The 20,574-nt window shown below is 55.3% G+C and overlaps 2 protein-coding genes across 2 annotated transcripts in view; one reads left to right on the top strand and one right to left on the bottom strand.

The window, feature by feature from the left end:
- Positions 1-20,574, bottom strand: part of LOC140400210 (neurexin-2-like) — a 2,085,493-nt gene that overhangs the window by 1,825,361 nt on the left and 239,558 nt on the right. The gene's annotated exons all lie outside the window — the stretch shown is intronic.
- fosl1a (FOS like 1, AP-1 transcription factor subunit a) overlaps positions 1-20,574 on the top strand; it is a 36,573-nt gene that overhangs the window by 3,634 nt on the left and 12,365 nt on the right. Inside the window, exon 2 of the mRNA XM_072489439.1 lies at positions 2,303-2,554. Within this exon, the coding sequence (XP_072345540.1) occupies positions 2,303-2,554 (252 nt within the window). The remainder of the gene's footprint in view (positions 1-2,302; positions 2,555-20,574) is intronic.

Raw genomic sequence — 20,574 nt, 5'->3', positions numbered from 1 at the left:
TCTCTCTCTCTCACTCTCTCTCTCACTCTCTCTCTCTCTCTCTCTCTCTCTCACTCTCTCTCTCACTCTCTCTCTCTCTCTCTCTCTCTCTCACTCTCTCTCTCACTCTCTCTCTCTCACTCTCTCTCTCTCACTCTCTCTCTCTCACTCTCTCTCTCTCACTCTCTCTCTCTCACTCTCTCTCTCTCACTCTCTCTCTCACCTCTGAATCGGACGGGCCCCACTCCAGGGAATCAAACTGTGCAGCACTGTCAGAGGGTCAGTAATGAGGGAGTGCTGCACTGTCAGAGGGTCAGTACTGAGGGAGTGCTGCACTGTCAGAGAGTCAGTACTGAGGGAGTGCCGCACTGTTAGAGGGTCAGTACTGAGGGTGTGCCGCACTGTCAGAGGGTCAGTACTGAGGGAGTGCCGCACTGTCAGAGGGTCAGTACTGAGGGAGTGCTGCACTGTCAGAGGGTCAGTGCTGAGGGAGCGCCGCACTGTCAGAGGGTCAGTACTGAGGGAGTGCTGCACTGTCAGAGGGTCAGTACTGAGGGAGTGCTGCACTGTCAGAGGGTCAGTACTGAGGGAGTGCCGCACTGTCAGAGGGTCAGTACTGAGGGAGTGCTGCACTGTCAGAGGGTCAGTACTGAGGGAGTGCTGCACTGTCAGAGGGTCAGTACTGAGGGAGTGCCGCACTGTCAGAGGGTCAGTACTGAGGGAGTGCTGCACTGTCAGAGGGTCAGTACTGAGGGAGTGCCGCACTGTCAGAGGGTCAGTACTGAGGGAGCGCCGCACTGTCAGAGGGTCAATACTGAGGGAGTGCTGCACTGTCAGAGGGTCAGTACTGAGGGAGTGCTGCACTGTCAGAGGGTCAGTACTGAGGGAGTGCTGCACTGTCAGAGGGTCAGTACTGAGGGAGTGCCGCAATGTCAGAGGGTCAGTACTGAGGAAGTGCCGCACTGTCAGAGGATCAGTACTGAGGGAGTGCTGCACTGTCAGAGGGTCAGTACTGAGGGAGTGCCGCACTGTCAGAGGGTCAGTACTGAGGGAGTGCTGCACTGACAGAGGGTCAGTACTGAGGGAGTGCCGCACTGTCAGAGGGTCAGTACTGAGGGAGTGCTACACTGTCAGAGGGTCAGTAGTGAGGGAGTGCTGCACTGTCAGAGGGTCAGTACTGAGGGAGTGCCGCACTGTCAGAGGGTCAGTACTGAGGGAGTGCTGCAATGTCAGAGGGTTGGTACTGAGGGAGTGCTGCACTGTCGGAGGGTCAGTACTGAGGGAGTGCTGCACTGTGGAAGGGTCAGTACTGAGGGAGTGCTGCACTGTCGGAGGGTCAGTACTGAGGGAGTGCTGCACTGTCGGAGGGCCAGTACTGAGGGAGTGATGCACTGTCGGAGGGTCAGTACTGAGGGAGCGCTGCACTGTCAGAGGGTCAGTGCTGAGGGAGCGCTGCACTGTCGGAGGGTCAGTACTGAGGGAGTGCCGCACTGTCAGAGGGTCAGTACTGAGGGAGCGCTGCACTGTCAGAGGGTCAGTACTGAGGGAGTGCCGCACTGTCAGAGGGTCAGTACTGACGGAGTGCTGCACTGTCAGAGGATCAGTAATGAGGGAATGTGCAACTCGCTCCCACAAGGGAGTGGGGGAGAATGTGGGACTCGCTGCCACAGGGAGTGGGGAGAATGTGGAACTCGCTCCCACGGGGAGTGAGCAGAATGTGGAACTCGCTCCAACTGGGAGTGGGGGAGAATGTGGGACTCTCTCCCACAGGGAGTGGGGGAGAATGTGGGACTCGCTCCCACAGGGAGTGGGGGAGAATGTGGAACTCACTCCCACAGGGAGTGGGGAGAATGTGGAACTCACTCCCACGGGGAGTGGGGGAGAATGTGGAACTCACTCCCACGGGGAGTGGGGGAGAATGTGGAACTCACTCCCACGGGGAGTGGGGGAGAATGTGGGACTCGCTCCCACAGGGAGTGGGGGAGAATGTGGGACTCGCTCCCACAGGGAGTGGGGGAGAATGTGGGACTCGCTCCCACAGGGAGTGGGGGAGAATGTGGGACTCGCTCCCACAGGGAGTGGGGGAGAATGTGGAACTCGCTCCCACAGGGAGAGCTCGAGGTGTATGGCGTTGATACATTTACGGGAGGGAGAAGCTGGATTAAAAATGAGGGAGAGAGGAATAGGAGGATAGGGTGATGCGGGCAAAGGGGGGGGGGGAGATGAAGACGGGGGTGGGAGGCGGCTGTTGTGGATGTTTAATTCATCAATTGAGCGACGGTTAGCGATTAAGGTGCTTGAACCATCTTTCTTTCCCTTTCAGAAGTATAACATGCCCATGTGTGGGGCGGGCACAGCTGTGCCATCGTTGACCACCATCACCAGCAGCCAGGACCTCCAGTGGATGGTGCAGCCCACCGTCATCACCAGCTCCACATCAAACCTCTACCCGAGAACCTACCCCTACCCACACCTGGGCATGGGCAATGCCCCGGGCACCTCGGGCATGTCAAGGGCAGGGGTGATCAGGGCAATCATGCCCCCTCATGGAGGAAGGCGGCGGAAAGAGGAGGAGGTAGGATTATATAAAACGGCTCCCACACTCCCTGCTCTCTGCTTTGACGGCCATCCCTAATCGTCCCTCGAGAAGGCGGTGGGTGAGCCGCCACCTTGAACCCGCCGCAGTCCCCGCGTGGTGCAGGCACACCCACCGTGCTGTTAGGGAGGGAGTTCGCAGGATTGTGACCCCAGCCACAGCGAAGGAACGGCCGATATATTTCCGAGTCGGGATGGCGAGCGGCTCGGACGGGGGAAACTTGCAGGTGGGGGTATTCCCCGTGGATCTGCTGCCCTCGTCCTTCTAGACGGTGGCAGGTTTGGAAGGTGCTGTCGAAGGAGCGAGTGGCTTCGGGGCGTCTTGTAGACGGTGCGCACGGCTGCCGCTGTGCGTCGGGGGGGTGGAGGGAGCGAATGTTTGTGGTTAGCGTGTCGATCGAGCGGGGCTGCTTTGTCCTGGATGGTGTCGAGCTTCTCGAGTGTCGTTGGGAGCCGCGCTCATCCAGGCGAGTGGAGAGTATTCCCTCACACTCCTGACTTGTGTCACTTATGTTTAGAAAAGTGTTATCTAGTAATGTTGAGAGTGATATGAAGCTATCTTACAGAGCAAAACCCAAGCTGCTCACAATTCTCATCAGGAATTGAATGTTATCGGCACTGCACTTCGTTTATTGTCAATATTGCACAGTCCCCACACTCCCCGGGACCCCCTGTAAATCCTGACACACTCCCCGGGGATTCCCTGTAAATACTGACACACTCCCCGGGGACCACCCTGTAAATACTGACACACTCCCCGGGACCCCCCTGTAAATACTGACACCCTCCCCGGGACCCCCCTGTAAATACTGACACACTCCCCGGGGACCCCTTGTAAATACTGACACACTCCACGCGACCCCCCTGTAAATACTGACACACTCCCCGGGGACTCCCTGTAAATACTGACACACTCCCCGGGGACCCCCTATAAATACTGACACACTCCCCGGGGACTCCCTGTAAATACTGACACACTCCCCGGGGACCCCCTGTAAATACTGACACACTCCCCGGGGACCCCCTGTAAATACTGTCACACTCCCCGGGAACCCCATGTAAATACTGACACACTCCCCGGGACCCCCCTGTAAATACTGACACACTCCCCGGGGACCCCCTGTAAATACTGACACACTCCCCGGGACCCCCCTGTAAATACTGACACACTCCCCGGTGACCCCCTGTAAATACTGACACACTCCCCGGAGACCCCCTGTAAATACTGACACACTCCCCGGGGACCCCCTGTAAATACTGACACACTCCCCGGGAACCCCCTGTAAATACTGACACACTCCCCGGGGACCCCCTGTAAATACTGACACACACCCCGGGGACCCCCCTGTAAATACTGACACACTCCCCGGGACCCTCTGTAAATACTGACACACTCCCCGGGGACCGCCTGTAAATACAGACACACTCCCAGGGAACCCCCTGTAAATACTGACACACTCCCCGGGAACCCTCTGTAAATACTGACACACTCCCCGGGAACCACCTGTAAATACTGACACACTCCCCGGGGACCCCCCTGTAAATACTGACACACTCCCCGGGAACCCCCTGTAAATACTGACACACTCCCCGGGGACCCCCTGTAAATACTGACACACTCCCCGGGGACCCCCTGTAAATACTGACACACTCCCCGGGGACTCCCTGTAAATACTGACACACTCCCCGGGGACCCTCTGTAAATACTGACACACTCCCCGGGGACCCCCTGTAAATACTGACACACTCCCCGGGAACCCCCTGTAAATACTGACACACTCCCCGGGGACCCCCTGTAAATACTGTCACACTCCCCGGGGACCTCCTGTAAATACTGACACACTCCCCGGGGACCCCCTGTAAATACTGACACACTCCCCGGAGACTCCCTGTAAATACTGACACACTCCCCGGGGACCGCCTGTAAATACTGACACACTCCCTGGAGACGCCCTGTAAATACTGACACACTCCCCGTGGTCCCCTGTAAATACTGACCCACTCCCCGGGGACCCCCTGTAAATACTGACACACTCCCCGGGAACCCCCTGTAAATACTGACACACTCCCCGGGAACCCCCTGTAAATACTTACAAACACCGGGGACCCCCTGTAAATACTGACACATTCCCCGGGGACTCCCAGTAAATACTGACACACTCCCCGGGGACCCCCTGTAAATACTGACACACTCCCCGGGGACCCCCTGTAAATACTGACACACTCCCCGGGGACCCCCTGTAAATACTGACACACTCCCCGGGGACCCACTGTAAATACAGACACACACCCCGGGGACCCCCCCCCTGTAAATACTGACACACTCCCCGGGGACCCCCTGTAAATACTGACACACTCCCCGGGACCCCCTGTAAATACTGACACACTCCTCGGGGACCCCCCTGTAAATACTGACACACTCCCCGGGGACCCCCTGTAAATACTGACACACTCTCCGGGGACCCCCTGTAAATACTGACACACTCCCCGGGGACCCCCTGTAAATACTGATACTCTCCCCGGGGACCCCCTGTAAATACTGACACACTCCCCGGGAACCCCCTGTAAATACTGACACACTCCCCGGGGACATCCTGTAAATACTGACACACTCCCCGGGAACCCCCTGTAAATACTGACACACTCCCCGGGGACCTCCTGTAAATACTGACACACTCCCCGGGGACCCCTGTAAATACTGACACACTCCCCGGGGACATCCTGTAAATACTGACACACGCCCCGGGAACCCCCTGTAAATACTGACACACTCCCCGGGGACCCCCTGTAAATACTGACACACTCCCCGGGGACCCCCTATAAATACTGACACACTCCCCGGGGACCCCCTATAAATACTGACACACTCCCCGGGGACCCTCTGTAAATACTGACACACTCCTCGGGGACCCCCCTGTAAATACTGACACACTCCCCGGGGACCCCCTGTAAATACTGACACACTCCCACGGGGACCCCCTGTAAATACTGACACAATCCCCGGGGACCCCCTGTAAATACTGACACACTCCCCGGGGACCCACTGCAAATACTGACACACTCCTCGGGGACCCCCCTGTAAATACTGACACACTCCCCGGAGACCCCCTGTAAATACAGACACACTCCCCGGGGACTCCCTGTAAATACTAACACACTCCCCGGGACCCCCTGTAAATACTGACACACTCCCCGGGAACCCCCTGTAAATACTGACACACTCCCCGGGAACCCCCTGTAAACACTGACACACTCCCCGGGGACCCCCTGTAAATACTGACACACTCCCCGGGAACCCCCTGTAATTACTGACACACTCCCCGGGAGCCCCCTGTAAATACTGACACACTCCCCGGGGACCCCCTGTTATTACTGACACACTCCCCGGGACCCCCTGTAATTACTGACACACTCCCCGGGAACCCCCTGTAAATACTGACACACTCCCCGGGGACCCCCTGTAAATACTGACACACTCCCCGGGGGCACCCTGTAAATACTGACACACTCCCCGGAGACCCCCTGTAAATACTGACACACTCCCCGGGGACCCTTTGTAAATACTGACACACTCCCCGGGGACCCCCTGTAAATACTGACACACTCCCCGGAGACCCCCCTGTAAATACTGACACACTCCCCGGGGACTCCCTGTAAATACTGACACACTCCCCGGGGACCCCCTGTAAATACTGACACACTCCCCGGGGAACCCCCTGTAAATACTGACACACTCCCCGGGACCCCCTGTAAATACTGACACACTACCCGGGGACCCCCTGTAAATACTGACACACTCCCTGGGGACCCCTCTGTAAATACTGACACACTCCCCGGGGACATCCTGTAAATACTGACACACTCCCCGGGGACCCCCTGTAAATACTGACACACACCCTGGGGACCCCCCCCCTGTAAATACTGACACACTCCCCAGGGACACCCTGTAAATACTGACACAGTCCCCGGGAACCCCCTGTAAATACTGACACACTCCCCGGGGACCCCCTGTAAATACTGACACACTCCCCGGGAACCCCCTGTAAATACTGACACAGTCCCCGGGGACCCCCTGTAAATACTGACACATTCCCCGGGGACCCCCCTGTAAATACTGACACACTCCCCGGGGACTCCCTGTAAATACTGACACACTCCCCGGGGACCCCCTGTAAATACTGACACACTCCCCGGGACCTCCTGTAAATACTGATACTCTCCCCGGGGACCCCCTGTAAATACTGACACACTCCCCGGGGAACCCCCTGTAAATACTGACACACTCCCCGGGGACCCCCTGTAAATACTGACATACTCCCCGGGGACCCCCTGTAAATACTGACACACACCCCGGGGGCCCCTGTAAATACTGACACGCTCCCCAGAGACCCCCTGTAAATACTGACACACTCCCCGGTTACCGTCTGTAAATACTGACACACTCCCCGGGGACCCCCTGTAAATACTGACACACACCCCGGGGACCCCCCTGTAAATACTGACACACTCCCCGGGACCCTCTGTAAATACTGACACACTCCCCGGGGACCGCCTGTAAATACAGACACACTCCCAGGGAACCCCCTGTAAATACTGACACACTCCCCGGGAACCCTCTGTAAATACTGACACACTCCCCGGGAACCACCTGTAAATACTGACACACTCCCCGGGGACCCCCCTGTAAATACTGACACACTCCCCGGGAACCCCCTGTAAATACTGACACACTCCCCGGGGACCCCCTGTAAATACTGACACACTCCCCGGGGACCCCCTGTAAATACTGACACACTCCCCGGGGACTCCCTGTAAATACTGACACACTCCCCGGGGACCCTCTGTAAATACTGACACACTCCCCGGGGACCCCCTGTAAATACTGACACACTCCCCGGGAACCCCCTGTAAATACTGACACACTCCCCGGGGACCCCCTGTAAATACTGTCACACTCCCCGGGGACCTCCTGTAAATACTGACACACTCCCCGGGGACCCCCTGTAAATACTGACACACTCCCCGGAGACTCCCTGTAAATACTGACACACTCCCCGGGGACCGCCTGTAAATACTGACACACTCCCTGGAGACGCCCTGTAAATACTGACACACTCCCCGTGGTCCCCTGTAAATACTGACCCACTCCCCGGGGACCCCCTGTAAATACTGACACACTCCCCGGGAACCCCCTGTAAATACTGACACACTCCCCGGGAACCCCCTGTAAATACTTACAAACACCCGGGGACCCCCTGTAAATACTGACACATTCCCCGGGGACTCCCAGTAAATACTGACACACTCCCCGGGGACCCCCTGTAAATACTGACACACTCCCCGGGGACCCCCTGTAAATACTGACACACTCCCCGGGGACCCCCTGTAAATACTGACACACTCCCCGGGGACCCACTGTAAATACAGACACACACCCCGGGGACCCCCCCCCTGTAAATACTGACACACTCCCCGGGGACCCCCTGTAAATACTGACACACTCCCCGGGACCCCCTGTAAATACTGACACACTCCTCGGGGACCCCCCTGTAAATACTGACACACTCCCCGGGGACCCCCTGTAAATACTGACACACTCTCCGGGGACCCCCTGTAAATACTGACACACTCCCCGGGGACCCCCTGTAAATACTGATACTCTCCCCGGGGACCCCCTGTCAATACTGACACACTCCCCGGGAACCCCCTGTAAATACTGACACACTCCCCGGGGACATCCTGTAAATACTGACACACTCCCCGGGAACCCCCTGTAAATACTGACACACTCCCCGGGGACCTCCTGTAAATACTGACACACTCCCCGGGGACCCCTGTAAATACTGACACACTCCCCGGGGACATCCTGTAAATACTGACACACGCCCCGGGAACCCCCTGTAAATACTGACACACTCCCCGGGGACCCCCTGTAAATACTGACACACTCCCCGGGGACCCCCTATAAATACTGACACACTCCCCGGGGACCCCCTATAAATACTGACACACTCCCCGGGGACCCTCTGTAAATACTGACACACTCCTCGGGGACCCCCCTGTAAATACTGACACACTCCCCGGGGACCCCCTGTAAATACTGACACACTCCCACGGGGACCCCCTGTAAATACTGACACAATCCCCGGGACCCCCTGTAAATACTGACACACTCCCCGGGGACCCACTGCAAATACTGACACACTCCTCGGGGACCCCCCTGTAAATACTGACACACTCCCCGGAGACCCCCTGTAAATACAGACACACTCCCGGGGACTCCCTGTAAATACTAACACACTCCCCGGGACCCCCTGTAAATACTGACACACTCCCCGGGAACCCCCTGTAAATACTGACACACTCCCCGGGAACCCCCTGTAAACACTGACACACTCCCCGGGGACCCCCTGTAAATACTGACACACTCCCCGGGAACCCCCTGTAATTACTGACACACTCCCCGGGAGCCCCCTGTAAATACTGACACACTCCCCGGGGACCCCCTGTTATTACTGACACACTCCCCGGGACCCCCTGTAATTACTGACACACTCCCCGGGAACCCCCTGTAAATACTGACACACTCCCCGGGGACCCCCTGTAAATACTGACACACTCCCCGGGGGCACCCTGTAAATACTGACACACTCCCCGGAGACCCCCTGTAAATACTGACACACTCCCCGGGGACCCTTTGTAAATACTGACACACTCCCCGGGGACCCCCTGTAAATACTGACACACTCCCCGGAGACCCCCCTGTAAATACTGACACACTCCCCGGGGACTCCCTGTAAATACTGACACACTCCCCGGGGACCCCCTGTAAATACTGACACACTCCCCGGGGAACCCCCTGTAAATACTGACACACTCCCCGGGACCCCCTGTAAATACTGACACACTACCCGGGGACCCCCTGTAAATACTGACACACTCCCCGGGGACCCCTCTGTAAATACTGACACACTCCCCGGGGACATCCTGTAAATACTGACACACTCCCCGGGGACCCCCTGTAAATACTGACACACACCCTGGGGACCCCCCCCCTGTAAATACTGACACACTCCCCAGGGACACCCTGTAAATACTGACACAGTCCCCGGGAACCCCCTGTAAATACTGACACACTCCCCGGGGACCCCCTGTAAATACTGACACACTCCCCGGGCCCCCTGTAAATACTGACACACTCCCCGGGGACCCACTGTAAATACAGACACACACCCCGGGGACCCCCCCCCTGTAAATACTGACACACTCCCCGGGGACCCCCTGTAAATACTGACACACTCCCCGGGACCCCCTGTAAATACTGACACACTCCTCGGGGACCCCCCTGTAAATACTGACACACTCCCCGGGGACCCCCTGTAAATACTGACACACTCTCCGGGGACCCCCTGTAAATACTGACACACTCCCCGGGGACCCCCTGTAAATACTGATACTCTCCCCGGGGACCCCCTGTCAATACTGACACACTCCCCGGGAACCCCCTGTAAATACTGACACACTCCCCGGGGACATCCTGTAAATACTGACACACTCCCCGGGAACCCCCTGTAAATACTGACACACTCCCCGGGGACCTCCTGTAAATACTGACACACTCCCCGGGGACCCCTGTAAATACTGACACACTCCCCGGGGACATCCTGTAAATACTGACACACGCCCCGGGAACCCCCTGTAAATACTGACACACTCCCCGGGGACCCCCTGTAAATACTGACACACTCCCCGGGGACCCCCTATAAATACTGACACACTCCCCGGGGACCCCCTATAAATACTGACACACTCCCCGGGGACCCTCTGTAAATACTGACACACTCCTCGGGGACCCCCCTGTAAATACTGACACACTCCCCGGGGACCCCCTGTAAATACTGACACACTCCCACGGGGACCCCCTGTAAATACTGACACAATCCCCGGGGACCCCCTGTAAATACTGACACACTCCCCGGGGACCCACTGCAAATACTGACACACTCCTCGGGGACCCCCCTGTAAATACTGACACACTCCCCGGAGACCCCCTGTAAATACAGACACACTCCCCGGGGACTCCCTGTAAATACTAACACACTCCCCGGGACCCCCTGTAAATACTGACACACTCCCCGGGAACCCCCTGTAAATACTGACACACTCCCCGGGAACCCCCTGTAAACACTGACACACTCCCCGGGGACCCCCTGTAAATACTGACACACTCCCCGGGAACCCCCTGTAATTACTGACACACTCCCCGGGAGCCCCCTGTAAATACTGACACACTCCCCGGGGACCCCCTGTTATTACTGACACACTCCCCGGGACCCCCTGTAATTACTGACACACTCCCCGGGAACCCCCTGTAAATACTGACACACTCCCCGGGGACCCCCTGTAAATACTGACACACTCCCCGGGGGCACCCTGTAAATACTGACACACTCCCCGGAGACCCCCTGTAAATACTGACACACTCCCCGGGGACCCTTTGTAAATACTGACACACTCCCCGGGGACCCCCTGTAAATACTGACACACTCCCCGGAGACCCCCCTGTAAATACTGACACACTCCCCGGGGACTCCCTGTAAATACTGACACACTCCCCGGGGACCCCCTGTAAATACTGACACACTCCCCGGGGAACCCCCTGTAAATACTGACACACTCCCCGGGACCCCCTGTAAATACTGACACACTACCCGGGGACCCCCTGTAAATACTGACACACTCCCCGGGGACCCCTCTGTAAATACTGACACACTCCCCGGGGACATCCTGTAAATACTGACACACTCCCCGGGGACCCCCTGTAAATACTGACACACACCCTGGGGACCCCCCCCCTGTAAATACTGACACACTCCCCAGGGACACCCTGTAAATACTGACACAGTCCCCGGGAACCCCCTGTAAATACTGACACACTCCCCGGGGACCCCCTGTAAATACTGACACACTCCCCGGGAACCCCCTGTAAATACTGACACAGTCCCCGGGGACCCCCTGTAAATACTGACACATTCCCCGGGGACCCCCCTGTAAATACTGACACACTCCCCGGGGACTCCCTGTAAATACTGACACACTCCCCGGGGACCCCCTGTAAATACTGACACACTCCCCGGGACCTCCTGTAAATACTGATACTCTCCCCGGGGACCCCCTGTAAATACTGACACACTCCCCGGGGAACCCCCTGTAAATACTGACACACTCCCCGGGGACCCCCTGTAAATACTGACATACTCCCCGGGGACCCCCTGTAAATACTGACACACACCCCGGGGGCCCCTGTAAATACTGACACGCTCCCCAGAGACCCCCTGTAAATACTGACACACTCCCCGGTTACCGTCTGTAAATACTGACACACTGCCCGGGGACCCCCTGTAAATACTGACACACTCCCCGGGGACCCCCTGTAAATACTGACACACTCCCCGGGGACCCCCTGTAAATACTGACACAATCCCCGGGAACCCCCTGTAAATACTGACACACTCCCCGGGAACCCCCTGTAAATACTGACACACTCCCCGGGGAAACCCTGTAAATACTGACACACTCCCCGGGGGCCCCCCTGTAAATACTGACACACTCCCCGGGAACCCCCTGTAAATACTGATACACTCCCCGGGGACCCCCTGTTATTACTGACACACTCCCCGGGACCCCCTGTAATTACTGACACACTCCCCGGGAACCCCCTGTAAATACTGACACACTCCCCGGGGACCCCCTGTAAATACTGACACACTCCCCGGGGGCACCCTGTAAATACTGACACACTCCCCGGAGACCCCCTGTAAATACTGACACACTCCCCGGGGACCCTTTGTAAATACTGACACACTCCCCGGGGACCCCCTGTAAATACTGACACACTCCCCGGAGACCCCCCTGTAAATACTGACACACTCCCCGGGGACTCCCTGTAAATACTGACACACTCCCCGGGGACCCCCTGTAAATACTGACACACTCCCCGGGGAACCCCCTGTAAATACTGACACACTCCCCGGGACCCCCTGTAAATACTGACACACTACCCGGGGACCCCCTGTAAATACTGACACACTCCCCGGGGACCCCTCTGTAAATACTGACACACTCCCCGGGGACATCCTGTAAATACTGACACACTCCCCGGGGACCCCCTGTAAATACTGACACACACCCTGGGGACCCCCCCCCTGTAAATACTGACACACTCCCCAGGGACACCCTGTAAATACTGACACAGTCCCCGGGAACCCCCTGTAAATACTGACACACTCCCCGGGGACCCCCTGTAAATACTGACACACTCCCCGGGAACCCCCTGTAAATACTGACACAGTCCCCGGGGACCCCCTGTAAATACTGACACATTCCCCGGGGACCCCCCTGTAAATACTGACACACTCCCCGGGGACTCCCTGTAAATACTGACACACTCCCCGGGGACCCCCTGTAAATACTGACACACTCCCCGGGACCTCCTGTAAATACTGATACTCTCCCCGGGGACCCCCTGTAAATACTGACACACTCCCCGGGGAACCCCCTGTAAATACTGACACACTCCCCGGGGACCCCCTGTAAATACTGACATACTCCCCGGGGACCCCCTGTAAATACTGACACACACCCCGGGGGCCCCTGTAAATACTGACACGCTCCCCAGAGACCCCCTGTAAATACTGACACACTCCCCGGTTACCGTCTGTAAATACTGACACACTGCCCGGGGACCCCCTGTAAATACTGACACACTCCCCGGGGACCCCCTGTAAATACTGACACACTCCCCGGGGACCCCCTGTAAATACTGACACAATCCCCGGGAACCCCCTGTAAATACTGACACACTCCCCGGGAACCCCCTGTAAATACTGACACACTCCCCGGGGAAACCCTGTAAATACTGACACACTCCCCGGGGGCCCCCTGTAAATACTGACACACTCCCCGGAGATCCCCCTGTAAATATTAACACACTCCCAGGAACATCGACAAATCGTGAACCACTCTTTATATTAGCAGTTATTCTGGAGTGAATTACAGACTGGAATCTAATCGAGGGGTTTGGGGTGGTTTATATATAGAATAACAGATACCCGGGAGTGAGTTACAGACTGGAATCTAATCGAGGTGTTCGGGGTGGTTTATATATAGAATAACAGATACCCGGGAGTGAGTTACAGACTGGAATCTAATCGAGGGGTTCTGGGTGGTTTATATATAGAATAACAGAAACCTGGGAGTGAGTTACAGATTGGAATCTAATCGAGGGGTTCTGGATGGTTTATATATAGAATAACAGATACCCAGGAGTGCGTTACAGACTGGAATCTAATCGAGGGGTTCAGGGGTTTATATATAGAATAACAGAAACCTGGGAGTGAGTTACAGATTGGAATCTAATCGAGGGGTTCTGGATGTTTTATATATAGAATAACAGATACCCAGGAGTGAGTTACAGACTGGAATCTAATCGAAGGGTTCAGGGTGGTTTATATATAGAATAACATATACCCGGGAGTGAGTTACAGACTGGAATCTAATCGAGGTGTTCGGGGTGGTTTATATATAGAATAACAGATACCCGGGAGTGAGTTACAGACTAGAATCTAATCAATGGGTTCGCGGTGGTTTATATATAGAATAACAGATACCCGGGAGTGAGTTACAGACTGGAATCTAATCGAGGGGTTCAGGGTGGTTTATATATAGAATAACAGATACCCGGGAGCGAGTTACAGACTGGAATCTAATCGAGGTGTTCAGGGTGGTTTATATATAGAATAACAGATACCCGGGAGTGAGTTACAGACTGGAATCTAATCGAAGGGTTCGGGGTGGTTTATATGTAGAATACCAGATACCAGGGAGTGAGTTACAGACTGGAATCTAATCGAGGGGTTCGGGGTGGTTTGTACATAGAATAACAGAAACCTGGGAGTGAGTTACAGATTGGAATCTAATCGAGGGGTTCGGGGTGGTTTATATATAGAATAACAGATGCCCGGGAGTTACAGACTGTAATCTAATCAAGGGGTTCAGGGTGGTTTATTTATAGAATAACAGATACCCGGGAGTGAGTTACAGACTGGATTCTAATCGAGGGGTTCGGGGTGATTTATATGTAGAATAACAGATACCAGGGAGTGAGTTACAGACTGGAATCGAATCAAGGGGTTCAGGGTGGTTTATATATATAGAATAACAGATACCCGGGAGTAGGTTACAGACTGGAATCTAATCGAGGGGTTCGGCGTGGTTTATATATATAGAATAACAGATACCAGGGAGTTACAGACTAGAATCTAATCGAGGGGTTCGGGGTGGTTTATATATAGAATAACAGATACCCGGGAGTGAGTTACAGACTGGAATCTAATCGAGGGGTTCGGGGTGGTTTATATGTAGAATAACAGATACCAGGGAGTGAGTTACAGACTGGAATCTAATCAAGGGGTTCAGGATGGTTTATATATAGAATAACAAATACCCGGGAGTGAGTTACAGACTGGATTCTAATCGAGGCGTTCAGGGTGGTTTACATGTAGAATAATAGATACCCGGGAGTGAGTGACAGACTGGAATCTAATCGAGGGGTTCAGGTTGGTTTATATGTAGAATAACAGATACCCGGGAGTGAGTTACAGACTGGAATATAATCGAGGGCTTCGGGGTGGTTTGTACATAGAATAACAGAAACCTGGGAGTGAGTTACAGATTGGAATCTAATCGAGGGGTTCTGGGTGGTTTATATATAGAATAACAGATAAACAGGAGTGAGTTCCAGACTGGAATCTAATCGAGGGGTTCAGGGGTTTAGATATAGAATAACAGATACCCGGGAGTGAGTTACAGACTGGAATCTAATCGAGGGGTTCAGGGTGGTTTATATATAGAATAACAGATACCCGGGAGTGAGTTACAGACTGGAATCTAATCGAGGGGTTCAGGGTGGTTTATATATAGAATAACAGATACCCGGGAGTGAGTTACAGTCTGGAATCTAATCGAGGGGTTCGGGGTGGATTATATATAGAATAACAGATACCCGGGAGTGAGTTACTGACTGGAATCTAATCAAGGGGTTCGGGGTGGTTTATATATAGAATAACAGATACCTGGGAGCAAGTTACAGACTGGATTCTAATCGAGGGGTTAATAGGTGGTTTATATATAGAATAACAGATACCCGGGAGTGAGTTACAGACTGGAATCTAATTGAGGGGTTTGGGGTGGTTTATATATAGAATAACAGATACCCGGGAGTGAGTTACAGACTGGAATCTAATTGAGCGGTTCAGGATGGTTTATATATAGAATAACAGATACCCGGGAGTGAGTTACAGACTGGAATCTAATCGAGGGATTCGTTTTTTTTTTAAAAAGAACAGAGAGTGACAGAGTCAAGGAGTTTGAGTGTGTGCATGAGTGGGTTTGAGTGAATATGCGAGTGAATGGGAGGGTGTGAGTGAGGGCGTATGTGAGGGAGTTTTCGTATGAGAATGAGAGAGTTTGAGTGTGAGTTTGTGAGTTCAGGAGCAAGTGAGTTTATGTGGGCGAGAGGGTGTGTGTGAGGACGTTTGAGTGTAAAATTGTGTGCATGAGTGTGAATGAGGGAGGGAGGGCGGTGGCTGAGAGACATTGTGAATGAGGGCATGTGTGTGAGTGTGTGAGTGTGTGAATGTGTGAGTGTGAGTGAGGGAGCGTGTGAGTGTGAGTGAGGGAGCGTGTGAGTGAGTGTGTGTGAGGGACTGAGGGAGTATGTGAGTCTGTATGAGGGACTGAGGGAGTGTGAGAGTGTGTGTGAGGGACTGAGGGAGTATGTGAGTGTGTGTGTGAGTGAGGGAGTGTGTGAGTGAGGGAGTGTGTGAGTGAGGGAGTGTGTGAGTGAGGGAGTGTGTGAGTGAGGGAGTGTGTGAGGGACTGAGGGAGTGTGTGAGTGAGGGTGTGTGAGAGTGAGGGAGTGTGTGAGTGAGGGAGTGTGAGTGAGGGAGTGTGAGTGAGGGAGTGTGTGAGTGAGGGAGTGTGTGAGTAAGGGAGTGTGTGAGTGAGGGAGTGTGTGAGGGACTGAGGGAGTGTGTGAGTGTGTGTGAGTGAGGGAGTGTGTGAGTGAGGGAGTGTGTGAGTGAGGGAGTGTGTGAGGGACTGAGGGAGTGTGTGAGTGTGAAGGACTGAGGGAGTGTGTGAGTGTGTGTGTGAGTGAGGGAGTGTGTGAGTGAGGAAGTGTGTGAGTGAGGGAGTGTGTGAGGGACTGAGGGAGTATGTGAGTGTGTGTGTGAGTGAGGGAGTGTGTGAGTGCGGGAGTGTGTGAGTGAGGGAGTGTGTGAGGGACTGAGGGAGTGTGTGAGTGAGGGAGTGTGAGAGTGAGGGTGTGTGTGAGTGAGGGAGTGTGAGAGTGAGGGAGTGTGAGAGTGAGGGAGTGTGAGAGTGAGCGAGTGTGTGAGTGAGGGAGTGTGAGTGAGGGAGTGTGAGAGTGAGGGAGTGTGTGAGTGAGGGAGTGTGTGAGTGAGGGAGTGTGTGAGTGAGGGAGTGTGTGAGGGACTGAGGAAGTGTGTGAGTGAGGGAGTGTGAGAGTGAGGGTGTGTGTGAGTGAGGGAGTGTGAGAGTGAGGGAGTGTGAGAGTGAGGGAGTGTGAGAGTGAGGGAGTGTGAGTGAGGGAGTGTGTGAGTGAGGGAGTGTGTGAGTGAGGGAGTGTGTGAGTGAGGGAGTGTGTGAGGGAGTGTGTGAGTGAGGGAGTGTGAGAGTGAGCGAGTGTGTGAGTGAGGGAGTGTGAGAGTGAGGGAGTGTGAGAGTGAGGGAGTGTGAGTGAGGGAGTGTGAGTGAGGGAGTGTGAGAGTGAGGGAGTGTGAGAGTGAGGGAGTGTGTGAGTGAGGGAGTGTGTGAGTGAGGGAGTGTGTGAGGGACTGAGGGAGTGTGTGAGTGAGGGAGTGTGAGAGTGAGCGAGTGTGTGAGTGAGGGAGTGTGAGAGTGAGGGAGTGTGAGGTGAGGGAGTGTGAGAGTGAGGGAGTGTGAGAGTGAGGGAGTATGTGAGTGAGGGAGTGTGTGAGTGAGGGAGTGTGAGAGTGAGGGAGTGTGAGTGAGGGGGTGTGAGAGTGAGGGAGTGTGAGAGTGAGGGAGTGAGGGAGTGTGAGAGTGAGGGAGTGTGAGTGAGGGGGTGTGAGAGTGAGGGAGTATGTGAGTGAGGGAGTGTGTGAGTGAGGGAGTGTGAGAGTGAGGGAGTGTGAGTGAGGGGGTGTGAGAGTGAGGGAGTGTGAGAGTGAGGGAGTGTGTGAGTGAGGGAGTGTGTGAGTGAGGGAGTGTGTGAGGGAGTGTGTGAGTGAGGGAGTGTGAGAGTGAGCGAGTGAGCGAGTGTGTGAGTGAGGGAGTGTGAGAGTGAGGGAGTGTGAGAGTGAGGGAGTGTGAGAGTGAGGGAGTGTGAGTGAGGGAGTGTGAGTGAGGGAGTGGAGAGTGAGGGAGTGTGAGAGTGAGGGAGTGTGTGAGTGAGGGAGTGTGTGAGTGAGGAGTGTGTGAGGGACTGAGGGAGTGTGTGAGTGAGGGAGTGTGAGAGTGAGCGAGTGTGTGAGTGAGGGAGTGTGAGAGTGAGGGAGTGTGAGTGAGGGAGGTGTGAGAGTGAGGGAGTGTGAGAGTGAGGAGTATGTGAGTGAGGGAGTGTGAGTGAGGGATGTTCGAGAGTGAGGGAGTGTGAGTGAGGGGTGTGAGAGTGAGGGAGTGTGAGAGTGAGGGAGTGAGGGAGTGTGAGAGTGAGGGAGTGTGAGTGAGGGGGTGTGAGAGTGAGGGAGTATGTGAGTGAGGGAGTGTGTGAGTGAGGGAGTGTGAGAGTGAGGGAGTGTGAGTGAGGGGGTGTGAAAGTGAGGGAGTATGAGAGTGAGGGAGTGTGTGAGTGAGGGAGTGTGAGAGTGAGGGAGTGTGAGTGAGGGGTGTGAGAGTGAGGGAGTGTGAGAGTGAGGGAGTGTGAGAGTGAGGGAGTTGTGAGTGAGGGGGTGGAGAGTGAGGGAGTGTGAGAGTGAGGAGTGTGTGAGTGAGGGACTGTGTGAGTGAGGGAGTGTGTGAGGGAGTGAGGAAGTGTGTGAGTGAGGGAGTGTGAGTGAGGGGGTGTGAGAGTGAGGGAGTGTGTGAGTGAGGGAGTGTGTGAGTGAGGGAGTGTGAGAGTGAGGGAGTGTGAGTGAGGGGGTGTGAGAGTGAGGGAGTGTGAGAGTGAGGGAGTGTGTGAGTGAGGGAGTGTGTGAGTGAGGGAGTGTGTGAGGGAGTGTGTGAGTGAGGGAGTGTGAGTGAGGGGTGTGTGAGTGAGGGAGTGTGAGAGTGAGGAGTGTGAGAGTGAGGGAGTGTGAGAGTGAGGGAGTGTGAGAGTGAGGGAGTGTGAGTGAGGGGTGTGAGAGTGAGGGAGTGTGAGAGTGAGGGAGTATGTGAGTGAGGAGTGTGTGATTGAGGGAGGTGTGTGAGGGAGTGAGGAGTGTGTGAGTGAGGGAGTGTGAGAGTGAGGGACTGTGAGTGAGGGAGTGTGAGAGTGAGGGAGTGTGAGGGAGTGTGTGAGTGAGGGAGTGTGTGAGTGAGGGAGTGTGTGAGGGACTGAGGGAGTGTGAGAGTGAAGGGAGTGTGTGTGAGGGAGTGTGTGAGTGAGGGAGTGTGTGAGTGAGGAGTGTGTGAGGGACTGAGTGTGTGAGTGAGGGAGTGTGAGAGTGAGGGAGTGTGTGAGTGAGGGAGTGTGAGAGTGAGGGAGTGTGAGTGAGGGAGTGTGAGAGTGAGGGGAGTGTGTGAGTGAGGAGTGTGTGAGTGAGGGAGTGTGTGAGTGAGGGAGTGTGTGAGGGACTGAGGGAGTGTGTGAGTGAGGGAGTGTGAGAGTGAGCGAGTGTGTGAGTGAGGAGTGTGAGAGTGAGGGAGTGTGAGTGAGGAGTGTGAGAGTGAGGAGTGTGAGAGTGAGGAGTATGTGAGTGAGGGAGTGTGTGAGTGAGGAGTGTGAGAGTGAGGGAGTGTGAGTGAGGGGGTGTGAGAGTGAGGGAGTGTGAGAGTGAGGGAGTGAGGGAGTGTGAGAGTGAGGGAGTGTGAGTGAGGGGTGTGAGAGTGAGGGAGTATGTGAGTGAGGAGTGTGTGGTGAGGGGTGAGGAGTGAGGAGTGTGAGTGAGGGGTGTGAGAGTGAGGGAGTGTGAGAGTGAGGGAGTGTGTGAGTGTGGGAGTGTGAGTGAGGAGTGTGAGTGAGGGGGTGTGAGAGTGAGGGAGTGTGAGAGTGAGGGAGTGTGAGAGTGAGGGAGTGTGGTGAGGGGTGTGAGAGTGAGGGAGTGTGAGAGTGAGGGAGTGTGTGAGTGAGGGACTGTGTGAGTGAGGAGTGTGTGAGGGAGTGAGGAGTGTGAGAGTGAGGGAGTGTGAGTGAGGGGGTGTGAGAGTGAGGTGTGTGAGTGGAGGGAGTGTGAGAGTGAGGGAGGTGAGTGAGGGAGTGTGAGTGAGGGGGTGTGAGAGTGGGAGTGTGAGAGTGAGGGAGTGTGTGAGTGAGGGAGTGTGTGAGTGAGGAGTGTGAGGAGTGTGAGTGGGAGTGAGTGAGGGGTGAGTGTGGAGTGTGGTGGAGTGTGAGGGGGTGTGTGAGTGAGGGAGTGTGAGTGTGAGGGAGTGTGAGAGTGAGGGAGTGTGAGGTGAGGAGGTGAGTGAGGGGGTGTGAGAGTGAGGGAGTGTGAGAGTGAGGGAGTGTGTGAGTGAGGAGTGTGTGAGTGAGGGAGTGTGTGAGGGACTGAGGGAGTGTGAGAGTGAGGGAGTGTGTGAGTGAGGGAGTGTGTGAGTGAGGGAGTGTGTGAGGGACTGAGGGAGTGTGAGAGTGAGGGAGTGGTGAGTGAGGGAGTGTGTGAGTGAGGGAGTGTGTGAGGGAGTGAGGGAGTGTGTGAGTGAGGGAGTGTGAGAGTGAGGGACTGTGAGTGAGGGAGTGTGAGAGTGAGGGAGTGTGAGGGAGTGTGTGAGTGAGGGAGTGTGTGAGTGAGGGAGTGTGTGAGGGACTGAGGGAGT

The sequence above is a fragment of the Scyliorhinus torazame genome, chromosome 24, assembly GCF_047496885.1.
Source record: "Scyliorhinus torazame isolate Kashiwa2021f chromosome 24, sScyTor2.1, whole genome shotgun sequence".
Classification (NCBI taxonomy): Eukaryota; Metazoa; Chordata; class Chondrichthyes; order Carcharhiniformes; family Scyliorhinidae; genus Scyliorhinus; species Scyliorhinus torazame.
Note: the sequence above shows the minus strand (reverse complement) of the source record. Positions and strands in the feature narration are given on the sequence as shown.